General features: G+C 36.2%; 3 protein-coding genes, 1 non-coding gene and 1 pseudogene across 5 annotated transcripts; 2 read left to right on the forward strand and 3 right to left on the reverse strand.

The window, feature by feature from the left end:
* Positions 1-5,900: 5,900 nt before the first annotated feature.
* Positions 5,901-8,945, reverse strand: LOC100241949 (stress-response A/B barrel domain-containing protein HS1). The gene is made up of 2 exons (XM_002272012.5): positions 8,730-8,945; positions 5,901-6,274 (listed from the first exon to the last, which is right to left on the reverse strand). Exons 1-2 carry the CDS (start codon positions 8,867-8,869, stop codon positions 6,085-6,087), a joined length of 330 nt encoding a protein of 109 aa, XP_002272048.1. The 5' UTR covers positions 8,870-8,945; the 3' UTR covers positions 5,901-6,084.
* Positions 8,946-9,564: 619 nt separating this feature from the next.
* Positions 9,565-10,455, forward strand: LOC132253759 (uncharacterized). Its single transcript, XM_059736728.1, has 4 exons — positions 9,565-9,656; positions 9,910-9,969; positions 10,082-10,255; positions 10,346-10,455. Exons 1-4 carry the CDS (start codon positions 9,627-9,629, stop codon positions 10,424-10,426), a joined length of 345 nt encoding a protein of 114 aa, XP_059592711.1. The 5' UTR covers positions 9,565-9,626; the 3' UTR covers positions 10,427-10,455.
* A 1,145-nt stretch (positions 10,456-11,600) lies between these two features.
* Positions 11,601-12,542, forward strand: LOC132253729 (calcium-binding protein CP1-like; annotated as a pseudogene).
* A 187-nt stretch (positions 12,543-12,729) lies between these two features.
* LOC132253758 (DNA replication complex GINS protein SLD5-like) lies at positions 12,730-25,907 on the reverse strand. 2 transcript variants are annotated; one of them, XM_059736727.1, is made up of 7 exons: positions 25,756-25,907; positions 25,442-25,676; positions 19,825-19,947; positions 19,240-19,319; positions 19,036-19,145; positions 13,089-13,164; positions 12,730-13,002 (listed from the first exon to the last, which is right to left on the reverse strand). In XM_059736727.1, exons 2-7 carry the CDS (start codon positions 25,598-25,600, stop codon positions 12,906-12,908), a joined length of 645 nt encoding a protein of 214 aa, XP_059592710.1. In that variant the 5' UTR covers positions 25,601-25,676; positions 25,756-25,907; the 3' UTR covers positions 12,730-12,905. The 2 variants fall into 2 exon arrangements, with proteins under 2 accessions (XP_059592710.1, XP_059592709.1); XM_059736726.1 differs by having other exon boundaries at positions 25,442-25,907.
* On the reverse strand, positions 25,745-25,859 carry MIR403A (microRNA MIR403a). Its single transcript, NR_127853.1, has one exon. It is a non-coding gene; the product is annotated as a microRNA MIR403a (primary transcript).
* Positions 25,908-26,138: the final 231 nt, after the last annotated feature.

Here is a 26,138-nt window from a genome sequence, read left to right on the forward strand (position 1 = left end):
ATTTCAAATATTGTTTTAGTGGAATATTTCATTCTTTTAGGAAAAAAAAAACTTGCTATGTGGGTTACCAACCGATCAACTCCCATGCAAAAATAAAATAAAATAATCTAATGCAACACAAAAGTTTTAATTCTTTATTATTTTTTCTAACCTATACGAATATTTCCACTTATGGAGTATGCTTTATGCGTGCATTTCCATTAATTACAAATTTTAGGAAAAAAAAATGCTTCTTCCGAATCACAAATTTCAAATATTGTTTTAGTGAAATATTTCATTCTTTTAGGAAAAAAATATGTTTTATAATAATTATTTATCTTTTCTAACCTATGTGAATATTTCCACTTAGGGAGTGTGCTTTATGCGTGCATTTCCATTAATTACAAATTTCAAATATTGTTTTAGTGGAATATTTCATTCTTTCAGGAAAAAAAATATGTTTCATAGTAATTATTTATTTTTTCTAACATATGCGAATATTTCCACTTAGAGAGTGTGCAGCTTACCTTGAACATGCCTAGATTTAAAGAAGAGTAAAGCTAGCTTCCAAAGTGAAATTTGTACACAAAAAAAAAAATGAAAAAATGAAAATTGAGACATTACTCCCAGAATTTAGAATCTATGGGTCTGTTGAGATATTAGGAATGCTTTCCTTATATCATTCTTTCTTTATATCATTTAGTGTTGAGATATTAGGAATGTTTAGATATTAGGAAAGTTGAGATATTAGGAATATTGAGATATTATGAATATTGAGATATTAGGAAAGTTGAGATATTAGGATATTAGTTGTTATTTCCTTATATCATTCTTTCCTTGTATCATTCTTTCCCATTCTTAGAATGGTGATTACCCTCTATATATACTCTGTACATGAGCAAATGAAAGAAATCAATGAAAAAACTATCGTTTATCAATTTAAAGATGGTATCAGAGCCAGGTTATTGAAATCCTGGATATTTTGTCGCTATGGTAGTCTGACAGCGATCAACCATCCTAAGACAAGCCCTAATATTGATAAGTCAACCTTCAAATGCACTCAATGCAATAAGACTGATCCCACCAGTCTGGATATCCCACAATTTCAAAGCAATGACTCTTGGTATGACTAGGAAAACAACGAGGAACCGAGGGTTTGAACCATGGACCTTTAGATCATGTTTAGGCTATCACCACTTTGTTATTAATGATAATGATCGTGATCAACGGAAGAAGGATTCCAAGAAAACCTCGACTACAACTGTTGCTGAAATAAAAAACAAAGGCTAATGTTGCTGAGAAAGCCTCTGCATTGGTAGCCGCTACAGATCATGGCGGTAAGTTTTTAAATACTTTTACACCTGTTATTAATAGTGCATGGATAATTGATTCTGGTGCTACAGATCATATGACTTTTGATTCCAGACAGGTTTCACCCCTTAGACATTCCTCACAAAAAAAATTTTCCACAGCCAATGGTAACACAACCCCAGTCATTGGGGAAGGATCCTTAACTCTTACTGATACTTTGAATTTGGATTCTGTTTTAGTTGTTCCATCTCTAGATTACAATCTTTTGTCAGTTTCTTAAATCACTGCAGCCTTATCTTGTATTGTCATTTTTTGGCCTGAATTTTGTGTGATTAAGGACATCCAAACAAGACAGACGATTGGTTGTGGTATTAAGCGAGGAAAACTCTATTACTTGGACTTGCAGTCAAATGATTCAAATAAGTTGCAATAAGCCTTGATGGCCGATGGATCTGAGGAGGAGAAGAAAAAATCTGAAATTTGGTTGTGGTATCACGTCTGGGACATGCTTCCTTTGGTTATTTAAAAAAATTGTTTCCTAGTTTGTTTGCAAAGAGTGATATTTCTGGTTTCCGTTGTGATATTTGTGAATTGGCTAAAAGCCATCGTGTTTCGTTTCCGTTAATTTTAAATAAAAGTCCGTTTCCTTTTATGGTTATACATTCTGATGTTTGGGGCCCATCCAAAGTCCCAACTTTGAGTGGCTCACGTTGGTTTGTTACTTTTATTGATGATTGTACCAGAATGACATGGTTATGCTTGATGAAGACCAAAGATGAAGTGAACTTGTTGTTTAAAAAATTTCATAAAGTGATTGAAACTCAGTACAATGCAAAGGTTCGGGTTCTGCGTAGTGATAATGGTGGAGAATATCAAAGTTCTGATCTTCAAAAGTATTTGGGAGGACATGGCATCATTCATCAAACTACTTGTTCCAATACACCCCAGCAAAATGGAGTCGTTGAACGAAAAAATCGGCACTTGTTAGAGGTTGTTCGTGCTTCCTTGATAGCAGCAAAAACACCGATATCTTATTGGGGAAAAGCAATCACATCTGCCGCATACTTGATCAATCGGGTACATTCTAGCTCAATTAACTTTCAAACACCACTCCAAGCTCTTACTAATGTCATAGTTGCCCCAACTGTCCCAAATCTACCTCCTCATGTTTTTGGTTGCGTGGCATTTGTGCATCTACACAAGCACCAACGCACCAAGTTAACTTCTCATGCATTACAATGTGTGTTTGTTGGATATGCATTGCACAAAAAGGGATATCGATGTTACCATCCTCCAACTCGACAAATGTATATTACAATGGATGTGGTGTTTCATGAAGATTCGATGTATTTTTCATCTGAGTCTGAACTTCAGGGGGAGTACCATAAGGAAATTCAGACTCTCGATTATGATTATCATATATCTGAGGAAGATGAATCTGGACAATCTGAACTAGTGAACCAGGAAGTGGGTGAGTTGGATATGAGTGGTCAACAATTTGGGTCCGAAGATGTCTTCACTGAAATACCAAACCAATCGTCGTCTATTGAGGGTGTTCTTAATTTGGAACCTGATCATTCATGAAACGGTTACCACACCGTCATAATAGAGGTATTCCTAAACCCACATATGAACCTGAATTGTCTACCAAAGTCAAATATCACATGAGCAACTATGTGTCTAACCATCGTTTGTCTGAATCAAACAAGTCATTTGTAAATCAATTATCTACTGTAGCTATTCCTAACAGTGTGCAAGAAGCCTTAGCTGATCCAAAGTGGAAAGCAGCCATGAATGAAGAGATGAAATCATTGCAGAATAATGAAACATGGGAACTCGTAGAATGTCCACCAGGAAAGAAGCTAGTTGGGTGTCGTTGGATCTATACTGTGAAGTACAAGGTAGATGGTAGTATTGAACGATTTAAAGCAAGACTGGTAGCAAAAGGGTACACTCAAACTTATGGAATTGACTACACAAAGACATTTGCACCTGTAGCTAAGATCAACACAGTTCGAGTATTACTGTCTTTAGCTGCAAACCTAGATTGGCCATTACAACAGTTCGATGTGAAAAATGTCTTTCTGCATGGCGAGTTATCTGAAGAAGTATACATGGATCTTCCACCAGGATGCATGGTGTCAGAAAAGCAATGTCAGAAGGTGTGCAAATTGAAAAAGTCATTGTATGGGTTGAAGCAATCCCCGAGAACATGGTTTGGAAGGTTCACAAAGTCAATGAGAGCTTTTGGCTATCGTCAAAGTAATTCAGATCACACTTTGTTCCTGAAAAAGCAACATGGTAAGATTACGACACTCATCGTATATGTGGATGACATGGTAGTTACAGGAAATGATCCTGAAGAAAGAAAAGCTCTGCAAAATTATCTATCTAGAGAATTCGAAATGAAAGATCTAGGTCCTCTGAAATACTTTATTGGGATTGAAGTTTCTCGATCAAGTGAAGGAATTTTTCTGTCTAAAAAAAAGTATGCCTTAGACCTTTTACAGGAGACTGGAATGTTGGGATGTCAACCTGTTAATACACCAATAGAAGAAGGTCTGAAATTGTGTGTTGAGCCTAATCAAGTATCAACCGATAAGGGAAGATACCAAAGACTTGTGGGGAGATTAATGTACTTAGCTCATACAAGACCAGATCTTGCTTATGCATTGAGTGTAGTGAGTCAATACATGCATAATCCTGGAGAGCAACATATGAATGCAATCATGCGTATTTTGAGGTATTTGAAGAATGCTCCTGGGAAAGGAATTTTGTTCGCTAAAAATGTTGATCATCAGAGTATAGAAGTATATACTGATGCTGATTGGGCCGGTGCAGTGGATGATAGGCGATCTACATCTGGTTACTTTACCTTTGTAGGTGGTAATCTTGTGACATGGAAAAGTAAGAAGCAGAATGTCGTCGCCCGTTCAAGTGCAGAAGCGGAATTTAGAGGTATGGCTCTAAGACTTTGTGAGGCATTATGGCTAAGACTCCTCTTACAGGATTTAGGTTGCCTATCTAGGCAACCAATCCGATTGTTTTGTGACAATAAAGCCGTATGTGACATTGCTCATAATCCAGTACAACATGATCGTACAAAGCATGTCGAGGTGGATAGATTCTTTATTAAGGAAAAGTTGGATGATAAGATTGTGGAATTGCCTAAGATTCGATCAGAAAATCAATTGGCCGATATCCTCACCAAAGCTATCTCAAGTCAAGTGTTCTCAAAATTTTTAGACAAGTTGGGCATGTGTGACATCTATGCACCAACTTGAGGGGGAGTGTTGAGATATTAGGAATGCTTTCCTTATATCATTCTTTCCTTATATCATTTAGTGTTGAGATATTAAGAATGTTTAGATATTAGGAAAGTTGAGATATTAGGATATTAGTTGTTATTTCCTTATATCATTCTTTCCTTGTATCATTCTTTCTCATTCTTAGAATAGTGATTACCCTCTATATATACTCTGTACATGAGCGAATGAAAGAAATCAATGAAAAAACTATCATTTATCAATTTGAAGAGGGTCTTAATCCCACAAGGACACCGAGAGCCCCCAACAATAAACCAAAAAGCCAACAATCAGCAATCCAAATGAAAATGGAACAAAAAAACTCTTTTAAGTTAAAAGATATACAAAAAAAACTCTAAATAAAAAATATCAAATAATACCTTTGATACTTGAAATCCTTCATCTTCTTCATAGAATACAAATTTTAAAATTTCTCCCTCAAAAAGTTTTAAATTTGATCTTCAAATTTGATTTATTAAAACAAATATTTTGTAATTTGGTAGTTGAAACTATTTAATTTTCAAATTAAATTAGTATCCCTTCTTGTATATATGAATAATGAGAATACAAGGGTAGTTGGTAGGATTTTCATTTTTTTAGATAGAGTTAGGTAATTCATTAAATAACAAATTATATTTGATATTTAACAATAAATTATAAAAAGGTTGTAATATTTAGATGTGTATGAAATGTATGTGATTATTTCTCACCGATAGATCATTTTTACCTATTTAATAAGTTTTTGTAAAAAATTTAATGACATGCACTTTACACGTGTCATTTTGTTATTAGGGTCAAATGTGGTATAAAATGGAGTCAAGATTTATCAGAATTTTAGTTCATATAAATGATTGAATAATGAGACCTAGTAGATAGCTTTTTTTCTCATCTTATTTATGTATGAGTAGTTGTTTAACAAATCTACCATTTGCCTACTATGGTCCTTATACAGCACAGTTTGGCACCCTTTTGCTAAGTATTGAATTTAAAGTCAGTTTGGCATAATATTTTTCTTCTTTTTAGTCAGAAAGCAAAACATGAGTCATAAGTAGAAGTCGCAAAGTGTATTTGGCTAATGGATTAGCATTTGGAAGAGCTTTTGCCACAATCTATACACTTCATCTTTAACAGGTTGCCCTGACTGACAGTGAGGAGAGTGTGATCTAAAGAGAAATTGAAGCTCCGTTTACAAGAAATTTCAAGAGAAACTCACACCCACCTTTGGAAGGAACTCAAAGGTCCACTCACACCCAACCAGCTTCCAATTAATACTTCGAATTCACATTATCAAACAAGACCATCAACTTCAACATTCACTAAAGAAATTAGCTCAAAAAAATTCAAAATCCACAATTCCAAGTCTGCATTTTTTTAAACTGGGATTTGAAGGGTTCAACAAAACCTGAATCCAGTTTGCACATATGGCACATTAACTTTATTACAAGATTAAACTGGCCGGATAATTGATAATTGTCATTGGCCTTTTGATTCAGAGATGGACTGTAATGGGCTTGTAGTCGAAAACAATGACTTTCTCCAGGTGGGGCAGGAACAGATTTGCGAATTCGACATGGGCTGGATGAGATACATACTCTGCAATGCCTTCCACGCTCTCGAAGGTTGACTCGAAGACATGAGTGAAACCTTGATGCATGTTCTCAATGCTCACATCCTTGCCCCTGTTACATTACACAAGATGTCACAAGTTTTAGAGATTTAAGGCATGGTAACATGCAGCATAACCATTTTGCCAGGCACAACTCAAAGACATCAGACTCAAATATGAACCATCGTAAATTTCTTCACTTATATGAAAACAGAAATGTTAGAAAGGGATCTATTGGTTCAACTGAAATTGTTCTAAGCAACTGATGCCTCATTATCAGATGAGTTCAGGGCATCTGCTTGGCAAATTAATATTGAAGTTCACTGAGTCATCATTAAGGCTTCTTGTTCATTATGAAAATGGAAGCAGTCTCAGTTCTTATACAAAAAACAGATACTGAAGAGAATTTCATCATTCATGTAAGAAAACCTATGAAAATCCAAGCATGTTATGCAGATGACCTACTAAGAGTGCGGTTGACAATATTTTTATTCTAAGCATTTTTATTAAAGTGTTTTCTTTAGAAATGTTTTTGAGAGAATCACTTATCAAGTGCTTTTCCAAGAAATACTACAAGCGATTTTTCAATTTTGTAAAAATGTTTTCTAAATTTTGTCAAATACTTGATTTTTTTCCAAAAGTGCTTTTTAAACCGAGTATTTTCTAAAAATATGGTCAAACAGGTTCTAAATCATGTTAGACACGGACTCTAATTCCATCTAGGTGCTCAAGGGCATTTTTCACATAAATGAAGCCACAAAAGAAAGAGTGACTTCTAATCAAACTTCAAGGTAAACTTTCACATCAAACTTAGAAGTACCGAAACTATGTTTTGGTAACCTGGTTTTAGTTGTTGTGAATCTAAACATTACATGAGGTTTTGAAAGTCTTGACATAATTGCTAAGAAAGTTGGCACCATCTTGATGAGAGTTCTCATGACGTGCTTACTAACTTTAAAAAAATCACTTTCAAAAAAAAGTCCTGCAAGAAGCATATATTGTCAAGCTAAAAGAGGAATATTTTGGTTCTAGCTACATGCCAAAGCACTGAATTATCTTCACTTATTTTCCTTTTAGGCATGCTTCAATTACAATTAAAAAGCTTTATATAGACAACTGATATTTCACCTGTGAAGTTTTTTCAACACACGATATGATAATTATTTGAAAATTTGGAACTTTCTTCTCAATATAGGACCAGATGTTCCTGAACTTCTATGAAAATTTAAAAATATATATATATACAAAGAAGCACCAACAAACTTTCGCATTTTCTAAGGTTTATTCATAAATCAAATGTTGCCCAATATGGGAGACCAAGAAGCAAGACTAAACGCCTACTGTGAAACAGCTGCAACTCATCCTAATACCCCTTCGGAAACAATTGTATTAGGCTCCTTTCAGAAAGCCCACACCACTACAAACAACAAAGAGAGGCACCTCAAGCATTCACCCTACTCAGATTGTTCAACAATTTAGAAGGGGATTCTCAAACCCAACCTAAGTCAATCAACTTCATCCGAGTCTTCAATACAAAATCTGAAGAAAAACTCCAGCAAATCCAACAGATACATGGATTTACTCCAGTAAATCCAATCTATCCAAGAATCACCCATCCACATAATTTGATGATTTATGAAATTTTCCAGGAATGTGTTTGGATAATTTTATGCTACTTACGATTTGAATCAAGCCAAAAAGTGGGTTAGATTACATTAATTAGTATGTGCAGAGTGTAAATTTTCAACTCGATCACCAAAATTGCTGATAACCCCCAGATACTAGCCACAAATTCTTCTGATTCCCAAAAAGAAAACACTCAAACAAGTAAAATCACCAGCTCTAGAAGATAACACCATAAGTAAAGATTGCCAAAGCATTTGGTGAAGAATTTGAAGAAAAATATGAAGGAATTTTTTTTTTTTTTATTCTGTGATACCTTCCTTTACAATGAATGAAAGCATAAATAAATAGCCTACGGATATGAGACAATTCCGGAATGGAATTTCCCTTACATGGAAAGTGAATAAACTCTTACATGGGAATTAAATAAACTACTCTTACATGGAAAGTAAATAAACTACTCTTACATGGAAAGTGAATAAACTACTCTTACATGGAAAGTGAATAAACTACCTTGCTAGAATTACTCCTAAATCAATTATAATAAAGGTTGTACATTACACTAATTAGGGAAGTAAACAGAGGATGCTGGCTTGATTTCCAACATTTGGTAGTGAAATTTATAGTGGAAAAATGCCACACAACTCACTCAATTCCCAATTAAAACTACTGGGTTGTGCCCAAAACCGAATCCCCAACAATACCCATTTGGCAGATCACACAAAAATCCAAGAAATCCCAAGAAAACAACTGATATAGATTCAAGAGAATAACAACTCACTCAAAACCGAATCCCCAACAATAACCATTTGGAAGAGCCCACAAAAGCAAAGAAATCTCAAGAAAATGACTATGAAACAGAGAAAAATGAAGCAAATTTATTGACTCAGATTGAAGAGAAGTACCAGTGGAAGGCTTTCATGGGAGGCACGAGATTGACAAGGTTGGCATAGCCCTTGATGAGTTCTTCAATCTGGTCAGGTGGGGTTGAATCTTTGAATTTTGCCAGCAATACGTGCTTTACCAACCCCTTCGCCTCTTCCATTCCACTCTCTCTTTGGGCTCTTCCCCTTTCTCTTTGCCGCCTTGCTTGTTTGTCTAAAAAGCTGTCAACCAATCATCTACAAAGTACTACAAGATTGAATTGAGATGGAAAAGGTAACCAATTTTCATCCTTTAGAAAAATTTATCATTTTTTATTGCCTTAAATACAAAAAGATTTTCTTAATATACAAATAATTTTTAACCTCAAATTATCTATTTGTATGGAAATGTTTGTTTAATATAAAAAGTGAATTTTTAACTCCAAATTTGAAGGATACTCTCAATTTATATTTATTTTAATTTTAGAAAAATTCAAACTATGAATAAAAAAAAATGAGACAAGTCACCCTGTTTTACAAGCAACTGAAGCTTTCATTTCTCTTGCAATACAGTCATTTTATTAGGCCTCACACGATGGTCTCAGCTTCATTATGCTAATGTGTGCATGTGGCTTAATAGTTTCTTAGGCCTTATAAGATAGTGTCAGATTGAAATTATTGGAAAAGCCAGGGTTTCATGATCTCATTTTTCTCCTAAAATAGCTTGCATTTGTTGGACAGTTATGTTTCAGAAACAGAGAGAAGGCATGCTATTCCATCACAAGCACAACACCATATATATTGGCAGGTCTTGCTTCTGCCGTGGGTGGGTTGAGTGCACCATACGAAAAGGCTTCTCATGTACATGCAAGACCGATCGTGAATTGGCTCTGGTTAGCTGGTTGTCATCCGTTTGGACCATTCTCCAATACTTCCCAGATGAGTCAAATGCTCCAGGATGTTGCCTTGGTAATTCCAATGACGTTCTTTTCTTAATTCTGCATAAAAATATTAAAAATGATAATCAAGGTTAGCTTCATTAAGGTAGCAAAAGTCACAACTTAAAAGCTAAAGAAGGGATTTATTTACATTAAGCCATTGAGAAAAATATGGTTTTCTAAGTGTCTCTCACTCTCTGGTCTGGACATCTGATAATGCTTTACAATAAGTTGATTCTAGTTGACGAAGAATATCTGAAAGGAATTCTTTGTATTGTTGGCAGAGGAACACGATATACGCTCGTGTAGATTCTGCACTACACAGAATTCGGGATACATCAGAGGTAACTTGATTATTTATTTATTTATTTATTTCACAAATATAAATTAGTTTGTCTTCAATTTGGCCATTTGATCATTTATTTATATGCTTACAAGATTCTATTCTCTTTGTAGTATGTACAAACTTTTGCTGCTGAATATCTGAAAACCCCACTTAGTGAACCAGTCAAGGGCAAGAAAAATAAGTCGAGCACTGAGCTATGGTTGGAAAAGTTCTACAAGAAGAAAACTAACTTGCCTGAACCTTTACCTCACGAATTAGTTGAAAGACTAGAGAAATTCTTGGATGTAAGTTATTCTTATTCTCAATGACCATCTTGAGCTAGACAAACATATTTCCGACATTAACACATCGACCTTTTCATAATTGAATAACAGAACCTTGAGGAAGAACTTGTAGATCTATCATACCTGTTATACGATCATCGGTTACAAGATGCACACCTGAACAGCTCATAAATTTTACAAAGCACTATCTACACCCAACAAGTTGCCCTGCACAGGGAAAAAGCTTCTTGGTGATTATGAAATTGAAATTTCTGATTAGGGTTTTATGATCCTTGTAATAATCATGTGTCTATGATATAACAGGTATGTAGATTATGTTTTGGTGAGTGAGGGGAAAATGAAATGCTGTGACATCGAATACAGATTCCCGGTGGAGTCTTCTCAAACGTTCATCTATGGTGGAATTCTCCTTGCTAGATTCTTTGTATATTTCCTGGTCATTTTCTTTTCATATCCTGTGCGTTAATTCAGAATCACAACGGCTGCCCGGCCGGAAATCGTGTCAAAATTTCAAAGCTCGCTTGGCAGTATGGAGGAGAAATGTGTATCCCCAGAAAATATATAATTTTGAGGAGAAAAAATTTTGTTCTTTCTCTTTGAGAAAAGTTGGCTCTCCTATCCGGGAAGTGAGGAGATTGAAGGAGTTGAGGGATTAAAAGACAATGCTCATGTTCTAATTAAACACATTAATAATGTTTCATACATACTAATATAAACCAAAAGTCATATATATAAGCTGAGATAGTAACAGCAGCATGAAAAATAACACCACAAGTAACAATAATAACACGAGCAACCACTCCTTGGACTGTAGATGGACTCTCACAACTCAATACCCCTAGTCTAATCTGAAGGATGTACACTATTGAGAGAATTAAAAAAAGACATCCCAATATCGAGCTGAAGATGGCACAAAGCATCACCTTCTGAATAGATTTTCTGTTGAAGTGGTTCCTAAACTCTTCATTTAACTCCGCAGCATTGATGAGACTCATCATTGTCTTCAAGCCATAAGCCACCAATGATGATGCGAGAAAAAACGCAAAGGAAATGACCTCAAATAACATCAGTTCCTGATCGTGCTTATATTGGGACCGCAGCCAAGACGACCATCAGTGCTCTGCAACTCCATAGTGGTGAGGGAGAGTCCGACAAATGTAAAGGCAGCACACAAGGAGTTGAGATTCACAACGCTATCAAGGGCGGCGAGGTGGATCTCAACTCTTAACTCCTCTCTTGATTTTACTTGAATAATTCTGAAAATAAAACCAATATGTTAATTTATACTAATTTATAAAGGGAAATAAAAGAATGTTGAAATTAAGATAAATACTGTTGGGGCTCCATGTTTGATAGGGTTGGAATTCAGGTTACTATTGATCTTTAAAGCCAATGTTATTTTCTGATCAAACCCTCTTAGGGGGTTTTGGATTAAAGCGAAATCTGCACAAAAAAAAAATGAAAAGCACTATCTACACCCAACAGTAAGTTGCCCTGCACATGGAAAAAGCTTCTTGGTGATTATGAAATTGAAATTTCTGATTAGGGTTTTATGATCCTTGTAGTAATCATCTGTCTATGATATAACAGGTATGTAGATTATGTTTTGGTGAGTGAGAAGGAGAAAATGAAATGTTGTGACATCGAATACAGATTACCAGTGGAGTCTTCTCAAACGTTCATCTATGGTGGAATTCTTCTTGTTGGATTCTTTGTATATTTCCTCGTCAAAATCACAACGACTGCCCGGCTGGAAATCGTGTCAAAGATCTCCGCAGCTTTTACGCGGGATTCCCAGGCGACGTCTCCGGAGATGAGGAGGCGATCGGGTCGATGATGTCGGTGGCGGATTCGAATAAGGATGGGTTCGTGGGGTACGATGAGTTTGAACACGTGTTGGGCTGCCGGAGAAGTCCGAGGAACAAGGGCCACGGCATCGCTGGGGTGATGGAGGATGTGTGTAAGGTTATGGACAGGGACGGCGACGGCAAAGTAGGGCTCGAGGATTTGAAGAGCTATATGAATTGGGCCGGGTTTTCTGCAACTGAGGAAGAAATCAAGGCCATGATCAAATTGGGGGGGGTGATGAAGATAGTGGTGTATCCTATGATGGTCTGCTCAAGATCCTGGGCGTTGATTATGTTAACTAATTTTGCACGTATTTTTACATGTAAAAGTAAAATAAAATGAAGAAATTTTTACATATTTGCCGAACTCGTCTTTTTGTCCCATTAACTAAAAAAACGTTGCTTTCCAAGTTTCTTGCCAGCCTCCCCTTTAGAGCTCAGTCAATTTCCTTTTTTCTTTTAAAATAAAAAATGCAAAAAAGAACAAATTCTCATAATAAAACATGTGATTCAAAAGAATATTGGTTTAGGTTATTAAATTATATTTGTTGCACGTGACTTTCGGGGTTTAATTTCTGTTGCATTTATTTGAACTTCCATTTTAAAATAGCCAGCTGAATCACGATGTTTATAGATAATTTTATATATATTTTCTCTTAAAAAAAAAAAAAAGGTACACAGTCCTCTTCAATATGGTAACAATCTGCGGTTGTTTAATCAAACACCCAAGACATGGATGATGGAATTTTGAATAGCACACTGTAACTACAATTTCTGTTTTGTGCTAAAAGACGCTTAGTGGCTTACACCAAATCAATTTGGCCACTTTCTATGAGTGGATTTACTGAGTTGTAGCGAAGAATGTATAAATCATCAGCAACCAGGTCCACCACTTCTTTGCTGCATATGGCAAATTTAATTGGTTAGCACAAATGGGAAATCATCTACTGAGTGTACTTATATATGATGATAAAAGAAACATTTACCTGTCATCAAGCTGGAAAGCTTCGATAGATCCTTTGCTTTTGTAGAAGACAAAGGTGTCCAACCGTGGCTCCGGAACTAAAAGGCCAAACAAATGGGACATCAATTTTTCAATATTCAAAGTTCATACACTGATAGATCATCTGGCACAGTTAATAAGTAGCAGAATGTGCATGTTATGCCTGACACTCGGATGTTCAAGAACATGGTTCTAAGTACATTAAATATGGATACCAGTGGTAAAAGAAAAGGAAATAATACAAGGAATCCTTTCAGGGTCCTGAGGCTGGATTATGAATTGACAGTTAGGGATGATCTTAGAACCATTCATCTCCTTTTACATCTATCTAGATGATGATATAGACCAATTAACCAACCCCCACCCCCTAATCTAGATTACTGGCTAGGTTAAAACATTAGATCCAGATAGTAAAGGATTTTTGGAAGAGAGAAATTGAAGAATTATGGCTTGTGATTCTCATTGATATGGTTAGTATATATACAGATTGCATGAGCACGAAAATAGGAAACTGATTACAAAGAAATAGGAAACAAAATAAATTGAGTAACTATACAAATAAATGGTATAACTACAAATATTCCAAAATATTCAAACTTGGAAATCCCTTGATTTTCTCCCTTGACTTTCTCAACTTAATTGTATATCCTTATCATGTCCCCGCAAGATGGACGGTCGTGGAGCAATTCCAATCTTGGCCTTGAGTGAGTCAAACTGAGGACGAGCAAGAGGTTTGGTAAGAGCATCGGCGAGTTGATCAGAGGCAGAGATGTGGGACACTCGTAGCAAACCATTTTGAACTTGTTCTCGGATAAAGTGATAGTCGAGGGCAACATGTTTCATGCGCGAGTGAAAGACCGGATTGGAACAGAGATTTGTTGCACCAACATTATCACAATAAATAACTGGTTATTGGGGAAGAGTGACACCGAGTTCGGTGAGGAGAGAGCAAATCCAACGAATTTTTGCAGCAGTAGAGGCCACCAATCGGTATTCAGCCTCAGTGGAAGAGCGAGCCACAGTTCGCTGTTTCTTAGAGCTCCAAGAAATAGGGTTGTGACCCAAATAGATTATGTATGCACTGGTGGAGGTGAAATCATCTTTGTTACCTGCCCAATCAGAGTCAGAAAAGGCATGAAGTGCTAGTGGGGAGGTCCGACGAAGTGTGATGCCGTGGTCTAAGGTGCCACAGAGATACCGCAGCAGACGCTTGACTGCATTCCAGTGGTCACTTGTTGGTTGATGCATAAACTGAGAGAGTTTGTTCACCGTATAGGCAATGTCCGGCCGAGTGAGGGAGAGATACTGGAGGCTACCAACCACTGTTCGATACTCGATCGGGTCAGATAGTGGGGTTCCTGATTGTAAAGTGAGAATTGGACTAGTTGCTAGTGGTGTAGGAGCAGGCTTGGCTTCAGTCATGTGAGTTCTGTTAAGTAGATCGGCAATGTATTTGCGTTGACTGAGGAAAAGACCATTGGTGTGGGAGGTAACTTCCACTCCAAGGAAGTATGTCAGGGGGCCAAGGTCCTTGAGAGAAAAACGCTGAGAAAGTTGTTGAATGAAAGTCTGCGCTGCTTCAACATTATTCCCAGTGATAATGATATCATCGACATAGACTAACAGATAAAGAATGGTGCCATGGTTATTGAAGATGAACAAGGAGGTATCGGCAATGGAATTGATGAAGCCAAATTGGAGAAGAAATTGGCGCAACTCATGATACCAGGCACGTGGGGCTTGTTTGAGGCCATAGATAGCCTTGCGTAGCTTGCAGACATGACGAGGATGATCGCGATCAATGAAGCCCGGTGGTTGAGACATAAACACATCCTCAGTGAGAGTGCCCTGAAGAAAGGCATTGTTGACATCAAGTTGTCTTAGTGACCAACCCTGGCTGACTGCAAGGCTGAGAACAAGGCGAACAGTGGTAGGTTTGATGATGGGACTGAAGGTTTCAGAGTAGTCAATGCCAGGGCGTTGGTGGAAGCCTTTAGCAACCAATCGAGCTTTGTACCTGTCTATGGAGCCATTAGGTAAATATTTAGTGCGAAAGATCCACTTACAACCAACCAAATTTTGAGTGGGATGAGATGGCACTAGGTCCCATGTCCCATTACGTAGTAAAGCATCAAACTCTGCAGACATAGCTTGTCGCCACTTAGGGTCCTTGAGGGCTTGGGTAACAGTGGTGGGTTCAAGGGTAGGTTGTTGGAGTTGGGCTGTGAGGTTAAGCTTTTGAATTGGTTTATGGATGTTATGTTTGGAGCGAGTGACTATGACATGAGGTGAGGGTGAGAGGTCGGGTGGTTGATTAGGGTCATTTTGAGTAGGCGGAAGGGGTGGGTTATTGGCACAGTCGCACTTGGTTTCTGGTACGGGCGCACTGGAATGGCTATCAGGCTCTGGTGTAGGTGTGGCACAGGTGGTATTATTTTGGCTTGGGTCTTGGGATTGGCTTGGTGCGGTAGGAGTGAGCAGACTTGATGGGGGAGCAGAGCCGATATTCACGGATGGTGTGGCCACGACTGGTAAAGTGATAGAGCACCATTCAGAGATGGTGGATGAAGTGGCGCGAGGAAGAGAAGTATGAGAAGTGACAAAGGGAAAGATTGACTCAACAAAGCGGACATGACGGGAAGTGTATAGACGAGCGGTGGATGTGTCAAGACATAGATAGGCACTTTGAGTGGGAGAGTACCCGACAAAGACGCAAGGGGAGGAATGAGACTCGAGTTTGTGGGATGTGTATGGGCGAAGCCAAGGATAGCAGAGACATCCAAAGCTTCGAAGTTTGGAGTAGTTAGGGAATGTGCCAAAGAGTTTGAAATATGGTGAGAGGTGGTTTAGAGTCGGTGTAGGAAGACGATTGATGAGGTAGACGGCAGTAGAAAAGGCAAAAGGCCAATATGATAGAGGCATGGATGCATGGGTAAGTAGAGAAAGACCCGTTTCGAAAATGTGACGATGACGACGTTCAGAGTACCCATTGTGTTCAGGAGTGTGAGGTGGAGAAGTAAGGTGTGAGACCCCGTTGATTGTTAAGAATGAGGAGAGAGCTTGATATTCCCCCCCATTGTCAGAGTAGAGAGTTATAATTGGACAGTTAAAGAATTTTTCGACTAGGGCCTTAAAGCGCACAAAGACATCATGCGTATCGGATTTGCGTTTGAGGGGATAAAGCCAGATATATTTTGTAAAATGGTCGACAAAGATGACATAGTATTTAAAGTTATCAGTAGAGTAGACTGGTGATGTCCATATATCAGTAAATATAACTTCAAGAGGGGAAAAGGTAGAGAGAGTAGAAGTAGAGAATGGTAATTTATGACTTTTATTGCATTGACACGAATTACAATTAAAATTGAAATTAGACGGACGAGAGACATCTAAATGAAATGAAGACATGATATTTTTGAAGATTGACAAAGAAGGATGACCGAGCCTATGATGCCACTCGGACAAAGTGGTCTTGACACTAGAAAACGCAATTAGAGGACGTGACTGGGTAATGGAGAGTGGCCATTCATACACACCATCCTTAGTTCGACCCTGCAAAAGGATTGCCCCCGTGTGCAGATCCTTCACATGAAAAGAAGAGGGTAAGAACTCAATGGAAGTATTGTTAGACTTGCAAAATTGAGAAATAGAAATAAGATTACGTTTCATGGTAGGAACACATAAAACATTAGATAGAGTAAAGGAATGAGAGGGAGTGGTAAGAGAGGTGGAACCAGTGTGAGATATGGGGAGACCAGAGTCATCGCCGATCATAATTTCATCTGTGCCATCAAAAGGACTGTGGAGAACAAGATTGTGTAGGTCAATGGTGACATGATGTGAGGCTCCACTATCAAGTAGCCATGTGGTGTTGGGGGGAATGGTGGTTGTAACATTTGCTTCAGCTTGCCAGGGAGCTGGTGGTCGAGATTGTGATGAATTGCCGGGACGAGAAGGTGGTTGCACCTGCGGAAACTGTTGTCGGAAAAGAGGACAGCGGGAGACTACATGACCTTGAGTACTGTACCATTGGCAGCGACCAAGGAATGGACGAGCAGGAGAACGGTTGTCGCGGGTGTTGGTGGGAGAATTTCTTATGATACCTTGAGTGGGTGCGGATGTGGACCCAGGGAGCCGAGGAGTGCGATTGGTGACAGACCATGGAGTGAAGCGAACATTGGTGGCATGAGCAGATGCCGGTAGGGGTGAGGGGCTTATCTTGTTGCGGAGAGACAATTCTTTGTTGATGAGTTTTTCATGGAGTTCATCAAAAGAGATGGTGGAATCACGACCGTTGACAGCATCAATGATGGACTGATAATTTTCATCAAGGCCTTCAAGTACTTTTTCAATCAGATCTTCTTGGTCAAGAGGCTTACCAAGAGCAGCAAGTTCATCGGCCCGGGTTTTAATGGACTGCATGTAGTCTGTAATGGACTGAGAACCTTTGGTGATGTTTTTAAGATGGTCTTTGAGTTGCTTGATATGGCCACGAGATGGGCGAGCATAGGTGTTGGCCAATATTTGCCAGGCTTCATAAGAGGTTTTTGATTGGGTGATGAAAGGAACTAGAGTAGATGAGAGAGTGCCGACAAGGGCTCCAAATAATAGTTTGTCTTGACGTAGCCATGTTTGGTATGCAGGGTTAGTAGAGACAACATTATTGGTGGTGATGGTGGTTGGAGGAGCAGGGTGGGATCCATCAATGAATTTTTGTAGATCATAGCCGATGAGAATGGCTTTCATTTGGGTTTTCCAAGAAAGATAGTTGGTGAGTGTGAGTTTAATGGAGTTATGGATAGTAATCATGGTTAGTGGTTTTGTGGGTTCCTGAGCATTAGGAATGATGATTTGAGAATTCTCAGTGGCCATTGGAATGAGGAGGATGAAAGGTTTGCTGAAGATTAAAGAACGTGGCTGGAAAAAAAAAAATTAAAGAACAAACCTTTGCTCTGATACCATAAAGGATTTTTGGAAGAGAGAAATTGAAGAATTATGGCTTGTGATTCTCATTGATATGGTTAGTATATATACAGATTGCATGAGCACGAAAATAGGAAACTGATTACAAAGAAATAGGAAACAAAATAAATTGAGTAACTATACAAATAAATGGTATAACTACAAATATTCCAAAATATTCAAACTTGGAAATCCCTTGATTTTCTCCCTTGACTTTCTCAACTTAATTGTATATCCTTATCAGATAGGACCAGATAGATTAGTATCTTCACTTGTGAATTAAAGTTGAGTAAGCAAAAGTTCAAATGAAAACCAGCCGTGGTGCTTGGAAAAAAGATGGGGATGAGAGTGGCCAATGAAATCCCAAGCATCAGGATTACAAGTAACATGAACTTGATGGAAATAAAAAATAACAGAACCAGAGAGAGAAGATACAGAAGTTGAACATCCCTGTCCATTTAGTTGTCTGATCTAAGGTCATTGATAGTGGCCTATGTGAAGGATAGAAATAACCAATATCAATAATAGTGTTCAATTTGCCAATTCCCTTTCCAAAGAATGAAGAATGGACTCTATCAACAGCTTCTTGATCATAACTTCAACAATGTTCACATGATACTTGAACTTGAGGGGAGGGGAAAAATCTCTCAGCATACAATTTCATATTCCCAACACAATTTGAGCCTCTTATATTATAATCCCCAAGGTGCCAAATTTGGAAGCCTGTACTCTAAGCATACAGCTATAACTTCAGACTATAATAGCTACTGTCTAAGAAGCTTTGCAAAATTTTAGATCAATCCTTAATTCAGTTCAAATTCAAGGATTGCTAACGGAAATTGAATTAAACAAACACTAGAATAGAGATAGGAGAAAATTGGAACCTTGACCCATAAAATAATCCACCACGTACACAAACAGAGAATGAAAGTAGAAGAAATCAATGACTAGAAAGGACAAAAGAATACCCATGTCATCCTCTTCACTTGCTACGGACTGCTTTAAAATAGACTGGTAACCATCTGGCAATCTTGAGAGAACAGACTGTTCAAGATGTCTTTCCATGTCATCAGTACACCTGTAAAGTTCATTTCAAACACTGTTGGACAAAAAACCTCATAAATGTATTTCCACTAAAAAATATGAGAAAAAAACATGAACACAGCCTTCACCTTTTGGCAAACTTTTGCTCTTGCTCAGAAAGCCAACTCCAAACATCAGTTTTTAAGATGTGGAACATGTATTTCTCAATCTGCAATCAGAAAGTTACTTAGGAAGCGGTAGAACATGTTTTAATCTGATCAGGTGTTTGGAGGTCTCATTGCATAATATTTGAAATGAATGCATTATGTTTTTGCTAGTACTAAAACAAGTGCTTGTTATTTTATTTTATTTTTGAGACAAATTTTTTTAAACATATGAATATTTAACATGATCTTAAATAAAAGACAAAAAGAAGACAACCCTCCTCTTTGTTGATTCTAGTTGTCAACATAAAAATAGAAAATAATGAAAAGCGATTTCCATTTTGAATATTAATTAAAAGGAAAAAAATGAAATTAGAATTTATAAACAAAAAATAAAAATTCTATTAGTTGAAATTCTTTTTCTTTGTAGAGAGCCCAATCTGTGGAGAAGGAATTTGATTTCTTTGATGATTTCATGCTGAAAGGAAATCTTTTGTTCTTAAATGTTATAGAACACTTGTTTACATAAGTCCAAACACACCCTAGAAAAGCCGCAGAGTTCAAGGTTACCTTCTGAAGACGAATTTGAAGATATGATCTCAACAAAAACTGAGTCCTATCCAAGTTCATCTGATAGAGTGATACAGTTAGTGGATCAGTACCATTTTCTCCAAATTCCTCCACAGTTTCTTCCTGAAAAATATGCATCAAATTGGCATGAAAAAATAGAATTTAAAAAGTGAAAGAACAAGAAAACTAATAGTACTAAAGTGAGGTAGCACCTACACAGAATCTATTATAATTACAAGGATCTTACTGGCATACAGACTACGTGTAATTCTGGCATAATTACACAATATTTTGGGTTTCCAAGGTTTTCATGATCAACACCCATGACTGTACACCTATTATTAAAGGAAAAAAGAATTTTGAAGTTCATCCATCTTTACTTAAAATGGAAAATTTTCTTTTCAAATTCAACTTGATTGGTTAAAAAGTCACACAAACTGATACACCAACCAGCTAAATAAACAGAGGGAAGCCTCTAGCCATATCTCTCTTTTACATTTCATCACTGCTGCAAAGAAAATTGTTTGACAAGATCAGAATCCATAGAATAGAACATTGTCACACTTCTCTTCTCCTTTTCTATCAGCCTTGGCAAGCCAAGTTAGTTTTATGTTTGGATTCACCATATTAATATATGATTTTTCTTTGTAATGTAAATGCATGGGGGCATGCATGACATTCAACTATATGTGTAACCAAAAACTACAATTTGCACCAGCTAGAATACAGCCTGAACATCTACAACCTGCTTAGAATTTAGTCCTTCATTTGATCAACCAATCCATTAAATATCAACCTTCTTGCAACACCACAACCGCCACATTAACTGACCAATCTATACAAACTTACAGTGCCACTTCCCCCACCATCACTCCAACTCTCCCCATTGCTGTCAAGCTTGTCATTGCTGCAGCCACTTTCATCATTGGCTCCTCCCACATCCCAATCACCAACTCCAATAATAGCACGGCAACCACCAGTACCATAATACCACAACTTTTGTCACTATTATCACCTTAACCACCACATTAGTAAGACTAAATTCATACCATTCAATCTGCACCAATACCATCACCTTGCCATGCCATGTCAATGGTGCTGCTACCAAGTTCATAACAAACGCCTCAACCCACATGATGTTTTCACACCACCTCTACATTACTCTGAAAATTTATAGACATGGATGAATAGCTATAACTTTTTTTTTCGATAGGTAAAAGTAATTGTATTAAAAAGAAAAGTATACATGATGTATACAAGAAACCAAATACAAAAAGGCGCGAACACACAAAAAACAACCTCATCCTATGGAGCTCCTAACCAATCTACAAAATCAAGAGTCAACAAGGAGTCATCCCCAATATACAATCTTACCCAATCCCAAAATAGATACAAAAAATAATTTTTAAAAGAATGATTTGAACATTCACAATTCTCAAAGGCTCTCCTATTTCTTTCCGTCCAAATGGACCAAAAAAGGCATAACAGAGCAACCTTCCAAGCCTTTTTCCTTTTTCTACCGACAAGAAAGTCTCCCCAACTCAAGAGTAAACCTCTCACCGAAGAGTGCATTACCCACTGTACACCAAATAAAGCAAAAATTAATTGCCACAAAATACGAGCTTTCGGGCAATGAAGAAGAATATGATCACTCGTTTCTTCTTCCTCTTTGCACATGTAGTATCTATTAAGCATCTTCTGCCCCCTCATTTTGAGCTGATCCAGAGTCAAAATCTTGACCCAAGTTGCCTCCCAAGCAAAGAAGCTGACTCTAATAAAGGCCCAAGAGTTCCAGACCATACCATGAGGGAAAGGATTCGCTTCCCTACTAGCCAAGGAGGAGTAGAAAGACTTAACAGAAAAATTACCACTCTTTATATCAACCCACTCCACTGAATCCTTAGACTCCATAGAAAGAGAATGGTCATGCAACCTCTCAAAGAAGTTGTATACCTCATCCAGCTCCCAATCATTCAACTGTCTAATAAACCTAGGATTCTAGCTACCACCATCCCAAACATCAACCACCCAAGCATCTTTAGAGGAAGCTATAGAAAAAAGGTTTTAGGAAGCCGCCCTCAACAGCATTCCAACCTTGAAACACATTCTAACTTTGAAATCCTCCCAACCATTTCTGATTGCCTTCCAAACTCTCACATTCTAGCTTTGAAATCCTCCCAACCATTTTTAATTGCCTTCCAAACTCCCACTCTATACCTCTCTCACCCTAAAGAGCTATAACTTGGAGCTAACTAACATATTTCACTAATTAGATTCACAATCACAATTATACTATAACTGTAAGTAGGACCATAAATGATCAATATGAGTTATCAGTTACCACTATCATAGTTGTTAGCTTGTAAAACTTATCATGTATTGTAATATAATGAAAATTAAATAGAAAAAATATATACACATGACCATATATATTAAAAGCATGAAGTATAGAACAATATATAACCAATTTGATAAAAGATAATAGGATTTAAAGAGTTAAACTACATCTTACCATATTAACACATCAAATACTAGGGTTTGAAATATTCAATTTAACAAAATATCAATTTAAGGTATAGGTTCATCACAAAATTCACAAAAATAAATCTTTTAAATTTTTTAGATTTGATTTTTAATTACAAATTCCAACTAGACATATTTCTTTACATGTTTTGTTGATATATGTCTTTTATCATCTCCTTGATTTCAACTTTTCATGCTTATTCATTCCCAACCAAAAATAATTTTTTTTAAAAAAAACTAATATATAAGGTAAAAGTTTTTGTTCATTGATCACCATCATTTTCAATGTCAAAATTCCAACCATTCAAATGAAAATTATCCAATATTTATTATAAGAATAAATTTATGTAACTTCTGCTTTAAACTTTGACAACAAAAGTGTAACTTTTATATAAGATTATTTTACCTCTTTCTTCCTTTCATGATCAATTTCCAACCTTTATGTACATTTTAAACAATTAATATAATGATTCTTTTAAACAAAAAAAAAAATTGATTTTTCTTAAAAATTATGAAAAATAATTGAAGGTATGTGCATCTTTGTATCATGTATCATATGTGTGTCTTAACCAAGGATGAAAATATCGGTAATCACGGATATATCGGTACTTCGATTTTACGGATATATCAGCGGATATTTTGGAAAAAAATATCAGTAAGCTTAAAATTGTTAAAAACTCATAAAAATGTAAGGAAAACCTCATAATAATATAATTAGAAGTATAATAAACATTTTAAAGTTATTTTATTGAAAATTTTGATATATGTATAATATGATTTATCATATTTGATAATAATATTGTATGCATCGATAAAAATATGAATTTTATAAGTGTACATTTATTATTAAATTACACCTAATATTATGATATTTGATTATAAATTTATAATATGTCTAATTTTAAAATATATATATATTAATATTAAAATATGATCCATTTAATTCAATTGTATTAAACAATATAAAATAAATTATGATATATATATAATTTTTTAATATTTAATTAATTATTAATGATATTAAAAACATTATGAAGAAAATTATATAATTTTTATATTTTTGGTAATTAATTAAAAGATTTTGCATTTAATTATAAAATAATTATAATTAATTTGCTTTTTAAAATATTCTTTTAATATTTTCTTTATATACTGAGTTTAAGTATATATACATTTTTTGCACATTATATATCAAGGGGCTAGTTAGCCCAGATGGTAAGTGGCTGAACCCCAAACCTTTTGATTTGGGGTTCAAATCCCCTCGGCCTCAAATGTGAGGCGCATTGTAGAGACACTGTAGCGTTTATCGCTTCCGAAATATCGCCTTCCTTGGTCTTAACATACACTAAAGATAAGATACAAGTATGATTTATCTCAATTTCCATAAAAAAATATATCATTGTATCATATCATGTTTTGTAAGTTTTTAACAATTGACGAACACTATTTATAATAAAAGACTTCTAGCCAAAAACTAATTTATTGGAAGGAGAATTTGTAATGTGGTCGCTAATCCAATAAACATTACTGGTTTTTCTACATGTGCATGGAGAAAAAAAATTCATATCAATTCTCACTTCAAGATCCAAAAATATTAGAATTTTAATAACAATCTTGAAATTCCTAGATACTCATTGATGTCAAATTAACAAGAACATAATGTTAATTGGAAAGCTTGCCCCTTCTTCTTTCCCTTGGAATTTGGGTAGGTCCAAGGCATTGTCAAGCTTTGCAATTTCACAAAGAATGCATAAAAGCATTATATCCTATAAAGCATTTACACCCATGATGCAGACGGTATTTCACTGCTCACTGACATTCTGCTCATTTAGCTTATTTGCTTCAACATGATATATTCAGTTGTTGTCTAAACATGAAGATTACAATCCAGAATCTGATAATGCTAGACTGAGAATTCGATTTTTAGTTATTATCAGAAAGCAAAATTTGCCATTAAATAACCAAGGATCCTGAAACTGATTGAAGAAACACCTATAAATCATTTTGAAGGAGGATTCCTATGAGTTTCCAAATTGACAAGAAAAGTTCAGAAGATCATGTCAAACCACCCACACCCTGTATACCAAACTTGAGCTGCAATCATGTCTGACAAAGATGATGTGGTCACAAAAACCTCATGGAAAACAGTTTCATGCGCCAAGTACACTCCAAAATTACAGGATCCTCCATAAGAAAGAAAGAAAATTTCGAGTATAGTACCTATAACAGTGAAGGAAATTTGAGAAGCTATTCTGACTAATTATAGTGGAGGAAGTTTATATCAAAATTCAAATCTTCAATAGAAGAAGCAATGCAGTATTTTTGTCCCAAATCAGAAACTAGTTAGTAGAAGGCTTTGTTGGGATGAGTTTCAAATCCAAAACTCCAGCCTTTTACTGCTGATTCAAGTTCAAGGCACCACATTATCTGAAAAAACTATTTTTAGGGAGTTGAAGTCACCTAAAACTAGAAATACGACATTTTTTGATGAATGAAATACAATGCTTTGTTAGATGTAGGTAGACTGGATGGACAATAGATATATAATGCCCATTAATCAAATGCCTGAAGAACAAAACCTCACTAGGTGCCCGAAAATGGTACCTAATGCTGTCAATTTGCGATCCTTATTGCTCCAAATTTTTAAAAGCTCAAACAAATTTCGTGCAAAATCATTGATTTCACAATTAAATGGATCATTGAACTGTTCATGAACGATTTTAGAGTGCAAAGGAAAATAGAAATAATGAAAAAATAAATAAATAACTTTCAAACAAACGTGGAGAACATGCAAATCAAATTCTATCAAAAAAAAAGAAGAAGAAAATCTTATGCCAAGCTTCACAACAAACCTAGTTAGTAATTGCTCTAGGTTCCGTTTGGTCTCCGATGATAATGTGGAATTTGGGACCGTATGAAACAAAAAAATAAAAAGAAGAAAAAGAAAAATCCACTCAAACAGCGAATTTCGCTTCATTAAGTCGAATCTCAAAATTTTCACCAAAATTTTTCTTTTATAATTTTTGTTTTTTTCATTTCCGTTTACTTTCTCAGAAGCCAAACAGAAGGTTAAGGATTAAAGTTTTAAGCATACCATCAACTGGATCTGTTCTCTAGTTTGAAAATGGAGAATCTCGGGAGCAGCCTTCTCGTTCATCCACGCCCTCTTCAACAGCTCCACATCGGTCGTCGCTATCAACGACTCATAATCGTCGGCCGGAAACCCTGATTCCTCCTCCGAACCAGAAACCATCTGAAAATAATTTCCCAAAATTTCCCGTCTTTTTTCTCAAACAATCGAGAGGGAAACCAACAGAGAATTCACCAAACTGGCGCCAAAAACAAGATTACAAAACTTTCGACCGATATATAAGCAAAGGGGAAATCATTAGATGTTTCAGAACTCACGAGTTTGTGCGTGAATCTAACGCCGTCGAATCGCCCCGTGATTAGTACCCGAAGATATGGACGGCTACGATGGGGTTTGATTCACGCACAAACTTGAGATGTGCCCATCTCTTGATAAGAGGTTTGCCTGTTTTGGGTGTTAAGACTTTGGGACTCGACTTCCATTTATAGATGGCTGATATAAATACGGACAATTGGAGGCCCAAAAATTAAGATTAAACTCGTCAAAGTTGCATAATCAATGGAAATGATATAATATATGAAAAGATCAATATACCTTTTTTTGTCTTAATTTTTTTAATAATTATTCTGAAAATTTATTATTTTTAAAAAACTAATTTTTAAAAATTATTTATAAAAATATATCATTTAAAAAAAAATTC

Source organism: Vitis vinifera, chromosome 5 (genome assembly GCF_030704535.1).
Source record: "Vitis vinifera cultivar Pinot Noir 40024 chromosome 5, ASM3070453v1".
In the NCBI taxonomy this organism is placed as follows: domain Eukaryota; kingdom Viridiplantae; phylum Streptophyta; class Magnoliopsida; order Vitales; family Vitaceae; genus Vitis; species Vitis vinifera.

What these genes read in the sequence shown, in the direction of transcription:
- LOC132253758 (XM_059736727.1), bottom strand. Translation starts at nt 25,600, where the DNA reads ATGGTTTCTGGTTCGGAGGAGGAATCAGGGTTTCCGGCCGACGATTAT. An exon ending in GAGCAAAAGTTTGCCAAAAG is followed by an intron (nt 19,146 to 19,239) that starts GTGAAGGCTGTG and finishes TGAACTTTACAG; the next exon opens with GTGTACTGATGACATGGAAA. An exon ending in AAGTGAAGAGGATGACATGG is followed by an intron (nt 13,165 to 19,035) that starts GTATTCTTTTGT and finishes TTGGCCTTTTAG; the next exon opens with TTCCGGAGCCACGGTTGGAC.
- LOC132253759 (XM_059736728.1), top strand. Translation starts at nt 9,627, where the DNA reads ATGAGTCAAATGCTCCAGGATGTTGCCTTG. An exon ending in TGCTCCAGGATGTTGCCTTG is followed by an intron (nt 9,657 to 9,909) that starts GTAATTCCAATG and finishes TATTGTTGGCAG; the next exon opens with AGGAACACGATATACGCTCG. An exon ending in GAATTCGGGATACATCAGAG is followed by an intron (nt 9,970 to 10,081) that starts GTAACTTGATTA and finishes TTCTCTTTGTAG; the next exon opens with TATGTACAAACTTTTGCTGC.
- LOC100241949 (XM_002272012.5), bottom strand. Translation starts at nt 8,869, where the DNA reads ATGGAAGAGGCGAAGGGGTTGGTAAAGCACGTATTGCTGGCAAAATTC. An exon ending in CCCATGAAAGCCTTCCACTG is followed by an intron (nt 6,275 to 8,729) that starts GTACTTCTCTTC and finishes GTAATGTAACAG; the next exon opens with GGGCAAGGATGTGAGCATTG.